At 34.6% G+C, this 13,749-nt stretch overlaps 1 protein-coding gene across 50 annotated transcripts in view; it reads right to left on the bottom strand.

Moving 5' to 3' along the window:
- Nucleotides 1-13,749, bottom strand: part of ADGRL3 (adhesion G protein-coupled receptor L3) — an 850,050-nt gene that overhangs the window by 155,945 nt on the left and 680,356 nt on the right. For 34 of the 50 annotated variants that reach the window (XM_078367171.1, XM_078367163.1, XM_078367173.1 and 31 more), the window contains 2 exons: nucleotides 4,648-4,833; nucleotides 1,365-1,403 (listed from right to left, as the gene is read on the bottom strand). In XM_078367171.1, the coding sequence (XP_078223297.1) occupies nucleotides 1,365-1,403; nucleotides 4,648-4,833 (225 nt within the window). The remainder of the gene's footprint in view (nucleotides 1-1,364; nucleotides 1,404-4,647; nucleotides 4,834-13,749) is intronic. The other 16 variants (XM_078367177.1, XM_078367175.1, XM_078367168.1 and 13 more) reach the window with 1 other exon arrangement.

Raw genomic sequence — 13,749 nt, forward strand, 5'->3', positions numbered from 1 at the left:
TCAACTGCATTTTCATTCCTCTAAAGTGTTAGTGTACTAATATTTATTAATCAGTATATTCTCCTAGATAATAGAATACTGATAGGAACTGTACTATATTTGTTTTATTCACTAATATTTGTTGAGGATATGAAGATATTCATGTATAAAATCTACAAATGGGGTAGCTAGAAGAAAAAGAATTTTCCAGCTAGAATTAAGCAAATGATTATAGCTGGCACACAGATATATTTCTATTCACTAAAAAGTCTACTGTATTGTGCTTTCCACAATCTAAGTTTTCCCCAAAGCTATCCAGTTCCTTTTGCTATGAGTTTATGGTAAGTCACTACCTAATTATAAATCCAATTCTCAATTTTATATTACCCAGAAGGATAGCAGACGTGAATATTAAGATCACTGGAAAGGAAGACATAAACAAATCAATTATTATAATTTATAACAACCTAACTTAAGAGTTTTGGTTAAACAGATGTAAACACTCTGATATTATGTTCACCTGTGAATTTACTCATCAAGTTTCATTTTTAACTGTCAATCTCATACCCATTAATTTCACTATTGAGGATATTGCTCTTTAAATGCAGATGGACTTCCTCTTTGAGAATGCTGTGAAATGTATATATGTAGAATATAGTTTACAACCAAACATTTTTATATTTCCTCCTGCCTTCCTTGTATCTCTCCTTCATCTCACACAACATAAAACAAAAAAGTAGAGAGCTGGCTTCTGAGGTTGCTCTTTGTCATACAAAATTAATAAACATAGGTATGGTTTATTGCTTATAAATTACAACATGCTTACAAATTAGAACATTTGAGGTGGACATAAAGTATATTCACATTGGGATTACAGTTTTTGCAATAAGAGAGTAAAATAGTCACAATCATGCCTTGAGTCAATAAACAGCTCTACTGAGGAACAGAAGCGTGATATTCCAAGTATTCTGGACTATTTGTTGTCTTATAAGACTGATTGAGTTTCATTTCTGAGTGACTTGCTACTCAAATATTGGCTGACCCAATGTATAAATGAAATGTTTTCATACCCACCCCTATGAAAAACAAAATAGGGATTTTATAGATATTATACCCAACTCACCTCTTAGTGATGATGAAAACGTTCACACCTCAAGTTGCACCTCCTTCTTAGTCTCTGTTCCTTGTTTGATAGAGCATTGGCATTGCTAAATCTCTTTTTAGCGTATACACTTTCATGCCTTTCTGTTCCCACCCTTCTTCCCCTCCATGAAACTCCTTTATTTCAATAAGTTACATTATTATTTTTCTATCAGATGTCCATACATGCCATCACAACAGAGACATTCAACAACTTAACACATTGATAAAAACGCAGAAAGTACCTGGACATAGGCTCTGCAAGAGCGCTCTCTTTTCTGAAGCTGAATCCATTAAGACAGCAGATTAAACACAGAATAGAAAAAACAAGTTAGTGACAGAAGAAAACAAGAAAAATAAAAGAACACATCTACACAAAACACCTCATTTTGTCATTCACTAATTTTCAGAAGAAAATGAAAGCTAAGCAGCAGCAAAATGTAAGCAATGGCTTGAGAAATAGTAGCCAACATCCTCTCAGGACAATCTAAGTGAAAACTGTATGGTATAAAGTTGTTAATGGTAGCAAAACATCTTTGAATACATTTAGTAGAAATTAGTAAAAAATCAATATACGTCATTCATTTGAAATGATTCATTACACATTAGGTTAGTTATGAATTTATGGGTGACAAAGACATAAAGTTAAGAAAATTAGGTCAGAAGTTTGGAACCCATTTTTCTAAGAAGATTATTTGTGGTTTACAGATAATATAAATGCTTAATGTGCACCACAAATCATATGTTCTTCATACATATAAAAACTTCTGTTTATTGGGAAAAAAGAAATGCCCATTCATTATGACTGTTTGATTCTAAGGGGCACACACCTAGAGATAACTAGCTACTGATTAAAAGGATGTGATTATTCTCCTGATTAACCACTTCTTTTATTTCTTGAATAATTTCTTTTGACAGTTTTGACAAAAAAACAAATGAAAGAAACTTTGGTGGGATAAGAAGTATACTTTTCTTTGTTTGTATGTTTGTTTGTTTGCATAGAGAGTGATGTCTTTCTGGGCAAAAGGTTAGCAGCAACTCCTATTACATCCCAAACATTATTTCCTGGCGATAAAATGAATTGTTAATAACAGTTTGTCCACCATCTTTATAAAAATAAGCCAAAATTTTATAAATTCATTTGTGTGTTTTCCTCTTCTTTCCTACTTTTTTTTTCAGTATTCTTGACTGTTGAAGGAGAATATTACTCAGTTTTTAAGAAGCAGTTACCCAGATGCCTTTTGTGTGGCTTATATTTTCCAACTCCTAATTCATGCATTCTTCAATGAGCATAGAGCAGTTACTCCTCTAAAGAATTAAGTGAGGAATGAGTGCAAGTAAATTGCCAGGGCTGTCATTTGGGTCACTGACTTGCATCATAGCTTGCAGGACTCTAAACCCTCCAGAATTTCAATACAGAGCACAACAGATTGTGTAGAGTTGACTTTGCAAATCTGATGGATTATAACTGCTTCAGGGAAAGTGGGAACCACAGGAAATGAGAGCAAGCCAGCAAGCGTGTGAATAACCTTTGCCCTACCATCTCCTTACCCCATCATGCAAATTAACATATGACAAACCACATTATATAAACAATTGAAAAGAGCCAAATGGGTAACAAAAGCGAGCATTAAAACACTTCACAAATGGAAATTTGCCCATTATTTAGTTATTTGATATTACAAAGTAGGCAAGCTGATTAGCTGTAGCCAGTTAGAAAGTGACATTAATTGCCAGCTTTACCTGATACTGTCAGACATCAACACCATTTTTAAATAAAGATACAAAGTATTGCTATAACAAGTCATGTTATGGATATGTAACATTAATAGAAATGACTACATCCGATACATTATGATAAAAATTGCTGGCAGCAATATTCATTAATAGCATCCAGCCAACCTGGGCAACAACACATCAAAATCACAGCACGCCCAGATTATATGAATTATACTCCAACAGACAATTGGTTGTGATTCTATCAAGGGCATAAGTGACAAAAATAACTCCTTTATTCTCAGAATAAAAAAGATTAATAATTTATATTTAATAATAAATAAAACTGTACCTGTTTTCTGCAGATGAAATTGCAGAAAAAAAATAGATAAAATACCTGGCTTTCTCTGTTGAATAATCATTATTTAAAAATTTCTTTCTTTTTGATGAGTGAAATTCTTACCCTAGTAAGACACAGAAGAACTAAACATATTAAATACTAAACACATTAAAAGACGACTTTGCAGAGTCATTTTTCATTCTAAAGGAAAATGTTATTTTAGTGAATTCCATAGAGGAACATTAGTTTGGCAATGTCAAATTCTTGCTTTTTAAAGCAGTAAGGCTATCATGATATTCAAGGCCCTAAAATTCAGTCTCAATCATTGAACATCTCTACTGCACAAATGCCATTCAGGGAACACATGTCATTTGAAGGTAGCTATGCTAATAGGTTTTACCATGGGGTTAATTCACCATGTGATATTTTGTTACATAAGTAAATTATATTATTTATAAATATATGAAATATATTTTATATGTTTATGTAAATAAATGCCTATTTCATTAATAGAAATATAAACAAAAAATCATAAAATGTATTCTCCCTGAAGTTAACAAAATAACTTATTTACTTACAATTCAAATTTGCTGGAATATATTTAAGCTTTTAACATTTTAATGCTAGTGATACAAAATCTGAGTGATTTCAAAATCAAAAGGAAGTCAAAATGAAACAATTACTTGCCATATGAGTTTTTAAAAAGTTGTATTAATTAGGGTAAATGACCTAAGTTTTTAAATCTTCTATAATGGATTAGGAATATCTTCTTCTATAATGTTATATTCTAAAATTCTACTTATTAATTAGACATTTGTATTATTGTTAATTCTCTTTTTTTTTTTTTTGAGATCAAGTCTTGCTCTGTTGCCCAGGCTGGAGTGCAATGGCGCAATCTTGGCTCACAGCGACCTCTGCTTCCCAGGTTTAAGTGATTTTCCTGCCTCAGCCTCCAGAGTAGCTGGGACTACAAGCATGCACCACCACGCCCGGCTAATTTTTATATTTTTTAGTAGAGACGGTGTTTCACCATATTGGCCAGGCTCATCTCTAACTCCTAGCCTTGTGAGCCGCCGCCCTCAGCCTCCCAAAGTGCTGGGATCACAGGCGTGACCCACCACGCCGGGCCAATTATCTTAATATAAAAGTTTGAAAGAAAAAGAAATTGCATTCATCTAATTTGACCCTGTCTGAATTTAGCACAACAGAATAATTGCCATGGAAAACAGAATTATAAATTCAAAATATATATAAAGAGATTATCATTTATCATTACTTTAGATTAATAATAAATCGTTATATTACTATAACAGAATAACAAAGGAATTGAAAATAACTGTTGATTCTCTTTACAATGATCATATTCTATAGAAAGAGAAAAATTAAGTGGTGAAGTTTTTCTGATTTTATCACAACTTTAAAGATACATATATATATGTATATATACACACATATATACTTGGAGTCCTTACCTTGTTCAAACTCCGGGCAGCACTATCTTTTCCACCTGGGGTCAAGTTCCGAAGCTGTACATCCAGGAGGCCTACCAGCTGATCCATGGCTCGGACAGAGTAGGTGATGTCCCCAGCATTCAAGTGATTTCTTGTCTGTTCAGCCAGCTCTCTAGCAATGTTGGCAGCTGTCTCACCAGATTTCAACTATAATTTTGAAACAGAATACAAAGGAAAGAGATCTTAATACTGTTAGTGGTTTCTTTTGACGATCATGTTTGCATGTAATTGTAATCATTGATTCAAGAAATAGTTGTTAAACTCCATCTTCATCTGGAATACACTCACCAATTTTCCTGCAAATTCATCTTTTTCTTCAAAACCTGACTTTAAATTTATGTCTTCAGAAAGCTCCTCCTGAGGAAACTTACTTTGAAAAATTATGCTTACCTTAATCATCTATTTGGGTAGTTAAGTCTAAGGTCTGCCCTATTATTTTCTCTGTGAGTTTCTAAATTGGACTTTGTTGCGTGTGTTGTGAATCCCCAACCACATTGTAAGTTCTCAGAGGCAAGTACGATTTTCCTTTGTGCCTAGTTTAGCACTTAGTTCACAGTGAATACTCACCAGCTGCTCAGCTCTGTGAAAATTCTACCAGAAATAAAATCCCTGCTTTTCAAAATGATTTTCATCTTCTTACCAACTGTATAAGGAATTTTGCTCCCAGTATGCTGGATAGCAAACTATTGCTTAGTTTCTAGTATGTTTTTTTCTCTGAAACTACATGCTGATTTTTCAAGTACATTCTACAAGAATATGTCAAATTGTCAACACTCCAAAAATACTAAAACAAAGACTAATAGTTCATCATCACTTGAACAAATTTGATAGCCATGGGTAATTCAAACAGAGGAATATATACTAATTTGTAAGAAAGTTATGGGAAACAAGAAAGACGACACAAGAATAAGTAAGTGTAATTTCTCAAGTTATAATCTTTATTGTTTTGAAATTTATAAACTAAAACAGGATTATAACACATTTACACTAAATAAATAAAAATGTATAAAGTAAAAATAATAAGTGTATCTATTTCACCTCTATATATTATAACTTTCCAGAGATGATTATTATTTTTCTCTCTTGTTGCCCAGGCTGGAGTGCAATGGCACAATCTCAGCTCACTGTAACATACGACTTGAGGGTTCAAGTGATTCAATTCTCCTGCCCCAGCCTATGGAGTAGTTGGGATTACAGGCACCTGCCACCACACCCAGCTAATTTTTTTGTATTTTTAGTAGAGACGGGGTTTCACCATGTGGGGCAAGCTGGTCTTGAGCTCCTGAACTCAGGCAATCCACCCGTCTCAGCCTCCCAAAGTGCTGGGATCACAGGCATGAGCCCCCGAGCTCGGCCTTTGTTTTTTTTTTTTTTTTTTTTTTAGATAGGGTCTCACTGTCACCCAGGACGAAGTGCAGGGACACAATCATAGCTCATCATAGTTCACTGTAACCTTGAACTCCTGGGCTCAAGGCATCCTCCCAGCTCATCCTCCCAAGTAGCTGGGACTATGGGTGTGTACCCACTATGCCTGGGTTGTTTTTTAATTTTTTTTTGTAGAGATGGGGCTCTTGATCTCATAGTGTCCTTCTACTTTGGCCTCCCAAACCACTGAGATTATGGCTTTGAGCCACCATGAGTTTGTTAATCATTTCCTATGCATCTTTTCAAACTTTAATCTGTCGTACTGTCAGAGGCCTTTAAACCAGAGCGACTCCATCTTGAGTGAGGGCTAGGAAAATGAGACCAGGACTTACTGAGCTGCATTCTCAAAAGTGAGGCATTCCTAGCCTCTAGGTATCTATGGTTAAGGGAACAAATTAATAATGTTTGCTAAACAGACCCAGACATATATATGTATGTATATATATACATACACATACATACATGTATATATACATATATATACATACATACACATATATATATACATACACACAAGCTGGGCACAGTGGCTAACACCTGTAATCCCAGCACTTTGGCAGGTGGATCATGAGGTCAGGAGTTCAGACCAGCCTAGCCAACGTGGTGAAACCCTGTCTTTACTAAAAATACCAAAATTAGCTGGGCATGGTGGCGCATGCCTGTAATCCCAGCTACTCCGAAGGCTGAGGCAGGAGAATTGCTTGAACCCCAGAGGCAGAGGTTGCAGTGAGCTGAGATTGTGTCACTGCACTTCAGGCTGGGTGACAGAGCAAGACTGTCTTAAATAAACAAATAAATAGGAAAAAAAAACATATATACGTATTACCTAGGGTGGATGCATATCCCCTCTTGATTTCGGTAACATCCTCTGTCTATGGAGTAGCTATCCTTTCACAACTGTACTTTCTTCATCAACTTGCTTTTGCTTTGCACCGTGGATTTGCCCTGAATTTTCTAGGGCAAGATCCAAGAACCCTCTCTTGGGGTCTGGACCCAAATCCCTTTCCTGTAACACTATTACTATTTAAATATACAATAGTGTCATTATATAAAAAATTATTTTCTTCCCCTTTTAAAGGCAGTTCAACATAGAACATGTGAACACAAATAAAAAGCTGTTTTCTTTGAAAGTGGTCTCGCTAACTGGCATTCAGAAAGCTAAAAGGTGCACAACTGAAACTCTAATTTAAATAGGTGATTATCCTGATGTACTTGGGATGATTAGTGTTTGTATCAGAACTGAATGTTAAAGAAACAATATATGAATTAAACTGATTAGAACACCTAAATTATTTACAATCATATTCTCACATACATCGAAAAAGCCTAACTCAAAAAGTAACAACAAAAAAGTTTGAAATCGTCAAGTGGTGGCAAGAGTTTGTTTCAATGAATATCACCTCCATAAACTACTATTGGGAGTGTGTATTTGTTTTGCTCCTCTTAAATTACCATTGTCTATTAGACTTTGACATGTGAAGACTGTGTAACTCAGAAAGGCAACCATAAGAAATAATCCCACAGATACACAAAGAAAAATGTTCAAAGACATTGATTCCAGCCTGTTTATGATAAACAATAGATTATGACTATACAAAATTCTGCAGGCAGATTCATAGCCTGGAATTTTTTTTAATTAAAAAATAAATTTTAATTAAGCCAGTCAAATTTGGCAGTGAGGAGGTTGTATAGCAAGTCCATTGACACTAAGGTTACTAAATTCTGATAATCTACTACCATCTGACCACCCCTTACCATAAAATATTATCCCACAGTTTGAAATTATGAAGGGGATCAATAATGTTAACATTAATCTTCAGGATATATTGTTGAGTTAAAATAAATGCAGATATAAGTTATTTACATATATATGCTAATAAATATTTGCATGCTATTGAGAAATAGAAACATACTACATAAGTAATTGTAAATATGCTATTTGTAAAAAAAGAAATAATATATACAATATTTTTGGTTTTCTATAGATGTGTATTTCTGTATATTTAAATATACAGGACAAAGCCTAAAAAGAGAATCAAAGGAGAAATCCTTACCTATAATGTTAAAATTTTACAGGAAGAATATGTTAAACAACTATTATATAATCAATACTTTCTAGAATTTTTTGTGGTTGTTGTTGTTTTCTTTTCTTTTTTTTTTAAGATGGAGTCTCCCTCTGTCTCTGAGCCTGGAGTGTAGTGGCATAATCTTGGCTCACTCCATCCAACCAAGATTCTTGTGCCTGTGTCTCCCAAGTAGCTGGGATTACAGGTGCATGCCACCATGCCCAGCTAATTTTTGTATTTTCAGTAGAGATAAGGTCAGGCTGGTCTAAAACTCCTGACCTCAAGCCATCTGCCTGCCTTGAACTCCCAAAGTGCTGGGATCACAGGCATGAGCTACTGTACCCAACCAACTTCCTAGAAATTCTTAAAACAGAAAATATCAGGACTGACCATAAGAAATTTGTAAAACAGGGTCAGGGTCTTTATACCTAAAATGCCTGTAAGACTAAATGGAATACATTATAGGTTTTCACGAATAAGTATGTAACAATTCAATTTAGATCAAAGTAGCATTCATGGCCCACTGGTGGGTCATGAAAGTACTTTTAAGTGTTTATAAAATGATGTAAATGTGCTTAAAATCCATACATTTCCATTTCTACGCATAAATGGGGACTACTTACTGAAAATATAGTAAATCAAGTAACAGATTCTAAAATTCATTATTCATTAGTTAACTCAGTGAGGTGTGAGTAAACTGTAAGTATTCAAATTGAGTATTCCATTAAGAAGTCTGGATATCTGATACAAAGATTGGCAACTTTGCAAAACTCCCCCACTGGGCATAGGAATATCCAGATAGGTAGAATTCCTATAATTTTCCAAAAGGACATTATTTTAATTAATGTGCATTCCATAGTGCCTTGCAGGTTGTAATTTTTTACCTATTACATTCTTATGATAATGAATATATTTGTAGAATCACGATTGTTTTATTTTGTTAATCATGGGTTCTTGTGTAATTGTTTTGTTATTATTATTGTTTCCTTCTCAGTCTTTGTTACCACATAATATCGTTTCTATAAGAAAGAAGTCAGAGTTAGATGGAGACCTCTGAAATTTTATGATTCACTTAAATCCACCATGGTGACAAAAGTTTGAGATTTACTAAATTAGGTAATCTGTTTTCTTCGTTAACACAGTATCTTCAAAACTAAAGATACACGTATGGACTTTCATTATATCTACTGGTGATCATTATAAATAGCAAAATTGGTTATCATATAGAAAAAAATGAAATAACGGTAGTGGTATTTTCATATTGTAATTCCATTTTTTTTTTCTGTGTAGCTATACAAGCATAGTTTTCAATATTAATTATTACATTACTGGAGTAGGAAACAAAAAAGTGGAAAAAAAGACCTATGTAATTCCCTTATACAAAATTTATTGAGCTCAAAGGGCAGGAAAAAAAGGAAAAAAATTTAAACATTTTTTTATATGCAGTAATGAAAAAATTAAGAATGTAGATGACCAGCAAGTCAAAATATAATTGTTCTCATTACAAAAGATAGTAATGAAGGCCAGGCACGGTGACTTATGACTGTAATCCTAACACTTTGGGAGCCTGAGGTGGGAGGATCACTTGAGCTCAGAAGTTCAAGACCAGTCTAGGCAACATGGTGAAACCCCATCTCTACAAAAATAAAAATAAAAAAAATAGCCAGGCAAATTAATCTACCTATATATGTGTTAACAACAGTACAATTTTATAAAGCAGTATGTAAAATAAGAAAATCACTAATGGATTCTCTTAAAAATAGCAACTCTATGTTAGCATTTAGCAAGTGTTATTTTTTTTGTGAAGAATAAACAATTCTTCAAAAGAGCCCTGAAACTCAATGTTTACAACAAAAATATTGGAAGGAATAAAACTGAAGTGCATATAGGTTATACGAATATTTGTAGGCTGGGCGTGGTGACTCACACCTATAATCCTGGCACTTTGGGAGGTCAAGGCAGGAGGATCACTTGAGCTCAGGAGCTAGAGACCAGCCTGGGCAACATAGGAAAACCCCATGTCTACAAAATTAAAAGAAAAAATTATCAGGGACCACAGTGGTCCCTGCTACTTGAGGAATTGAGGTGGGAGAATGGCTTCATCCCTTGAGGTTGAGATTATAGTGAGTGATGGCCATGCCCCTGTACACCAGCCTGGGTGAGAGAGCAAGACTTGTCTTTAAAAAATAAATGAATAAATATGTTTGTAGTAAAAATATGAAAAGTATCTCTTTAAGGTAAAATAAAAACAGCTATAACAAATTATTTTCTGACCCTTTCTTCTTTTTTCCTTTTCTTTCTTTTTTTTTTCTGTTTCCCAAGCTGGAGTGCAGCAGCACAATCACAGCTAACTGCAGCCTAGAACTCCTGGCCTCAAGCAGTCCTCCTGCTTCAGCTTCCCAAGTAGCTGGAACTACAGGCCCTCTCTTCATCTTAAAGTGAATGAATCATAGCAAAGTTTTTTATTCTTTCAACAATCCTTTGCACACTTCCTAAGGAAATAAAGATGAATTGTATACAGCTCTTGCCCTCAAGAAGCTGCATTCTACCAACTGGGTAGAGTACATAAAAGATCGATCAGCTCAACAATTCAGCTGTTGTTGCAGAAATGTGTACATGGTATTATGGGAGCACAGAACACCCAGAAAGGTGAGGGAGAGCAAGAAGAAGTAACCACCAAGACAAATCTTAAGAGTTAAGTTGAGGAATATCAGGTACAATGGAGTACTAATGGGTCCTATTGAGAGGAAAGAGCAAGCCAAGAATACAATACATACAAAGTAAGGTCTAGAATAACCATGGTTCAGGTAGGCATAGTACTAGATACAATAAGAAGAAAAAACATTTTTCATACATTCAGAGTCCAAACTTGCTACCTGTATATATGTGTGTATCTAGCTATTTCCATCCACTTGTCTATCCATCTATTATGTCAATGATTGCTCATTCAGCCTATATATTCATTTGTTCTTTGATGAACATTGAATCTCTATAGTTCTGAGCTAAGGTCTGGGGATACAGTGTTGAATAAAATGCTTTATAATAGGAAGGAGCTTATATACTAGCCATGGAAAAAGTTATTAAAAATTGAACTGTACAAATATATAATTTTAATTTCATTGAGAGCAATACAGAATCCCAGTGTGGTAGAGTAGTTTGAAGACATTTTAACCTGGTGTATGTGATTAGGGAATAATTTAGGCAATGCTTCTCTGAGGAAGAATGCTTAATTTGAAGTGAAATAGAAAGAAGAAATTAGATTGGGATGTGGGTAGGGGCCTCCAGGCAGAGGGAACAGCTTTTAGGAGGGAGGGGCACAGAGTCTTAGGGAACCCGCACAAAGGGTGCCATATCTGGTGTTTAGGAAGCCAAAGAGGTGAGCAAGGAGAAGATTAAGTAGTTCTGATTTAGAATCATGATGAAGATTTGGGGAATTATGTTAAGAACAATGGGAAGGTCCTGAAGAGCTTAAATAGGATCCCTCTAATTAGGTTTACATTTGAAGTCAAATTCAGGGGAAAGGATTAGAGGACACAGGAGTGAATGAAAGGAGACCAGGGTGAGGATAAATTGCTATGGATTGGGGTACTGGGCACCAAGTGCCATCCCTGGGTTTCTGGTTTTCCTAACTCCAATGTGATGCCATTAACTGGATTCTCCCATAGCTGCTCCCAATTCAGTTTCACACATTTTCTGACCAGCTGTCACTGCCCACATCCTCTCCAGTGGCATCCAAAGTTAATCTCTTTCTGATCACCTTGTTTACTTCTCTCACTCCCATTATTGTGGACTATAATGATCTTATTTCCATACAAAAATATACAAATATGTTGAATGTGCCTCAAGTTTTCTGTGCACATAGGAAGGGCTGAAATACACTTATTCCACATATCATACCTTAAAGAACTTACTAACTTCTTTTACTAAATTCTACTAGAATTTTTATCAGAAGTAAGCACATACATACTGAGAAATTTTATGAGTTTTGTGAAGATTAGTAAATTAGTAAATTAGAAAATTAATTAGTAAAATAATAATATGATGGGATTATATCTAGGACTTGAATCAAAGTGGGAAAACCCTGAGGCTTTAGTTAAAAATAATTATGACAGAAACAGATAATATTTTAAATTTTGATACAAGTAAAAACAATTTTTAAAAAATCAGCATTGAGATTCTATCATATCAACCACTAATCAGGGGCCAAAACAATTTATGAAGGAATTACACAGTGTTGAAGTACATAGCTACCATTTCTTTGAAAAATCTACTTATTTTGCTATAAATCTGAGTCAAGTGGGTATATAAGTAACAAAAGGCTTCTATCTTACAATTAGATGCATGTTAAATAAGTCTAAAATTTTGGAATTTCCACCAATCTCTGACAAAATAAAGAAGCAATTTACTTTCATTTCACGCTAGATCTAAGCAAATTAAAACGGGGAATTTAAGATTACAGGGGACAGAATTCAACCTAGTTTCTAGGGGAAATAACTGGCTTCTGTTGTAAGATAGCAACATTATTTCTAGATTTTCACATCCTTCTTCTTTAGAAAGTACAGGAATAACCTCACATTATCTGAAAATCTGTTAGCCACTTGTTGACAAATAGAAAAAAGAGGCACTTTGGTTTGTTAGAAATAGGAAGAGACTATTCTCGGTTCTAATACAGACAATTCTTTTGCATGTAACAGTGGGATCAGGCAATGGAGTAGAAGGCTGACTTCACTTTGCATGCAAATAATAAGGAATCGACACAAAACTACACCACCAACAAACTTTCAGCGAAAAAAGGTGAAATTATAAAGCACAATGCATTCCTTAAAAGTATGCAAAAGAGTCTTCTTTTTGAAAACCTGAGTGCAAGCTGGAGATCAAGCTGAGGCCAGAGACTATGATTTTATAGCAGACATTAAGATAGGTGAGAAATGGGATATTTTGCCACATATATTCCAGGAAGCATGGCTCTGAGCCAACTTGCTGGCTTTCAGTAAAAACTGGAAACTGTTTTTAAAGCACTAATTTGAAGACATATCTATCTTCCAATGTATGTAGATACGTATATAGATATGTATGTAGGTATCTATCTGCCTATTAATTTATCCTTCTACCTACATTTCCATCCATTCATCCATCAACCCACCTACATCCATCAATACTTCCATCTACCTGCCTACTGGCCTTCCTTTCCCTCTCACTCTCCCTCTCCTTTTCTCTATCTTGCTGTTGGAGTAAAGGTCCCCTTTGGACAACTTATGCTTTTCTCCTTTCTCTTCTGTACAAATTATGTTTTTGTATTAAATCTCATCTTTATGAATGTATTCCAGCTAGTTTATTTGCAACAGATTCCTTTGTGGTATTCTAACTTTAAAAGTTTACATTGTTTCTAGTGAAAAGAAATCTACTCTTTAGTGTCACACAGAATTTAATCTCTAACTTCACAAGTATATAAGTGACCCAAATTCCTTTGTGAATTGAAACCATCAAGAGTCTTTGCCTGTTTTATCCCATCTGGCCTGATTGCTGGGGGAAAAAACATAATCCATGTTTTCAAGAAAATGTAAATGTAAAA

The sequence above is a fragment of the Callithrix jacchus genome, chromosome 3, assembly GCF_049354715.1.
Source record: "Callithrix jacchus isolate 240 chromosome 3, calJac240_pri, whole genome shotgun sequence".
Classification (NCBI taxonomy): Eukaryota; Metazoa; Chordata; class Mammalia; order Primates; family Cebidae; genus Callithrix; species Callithrix jacchus.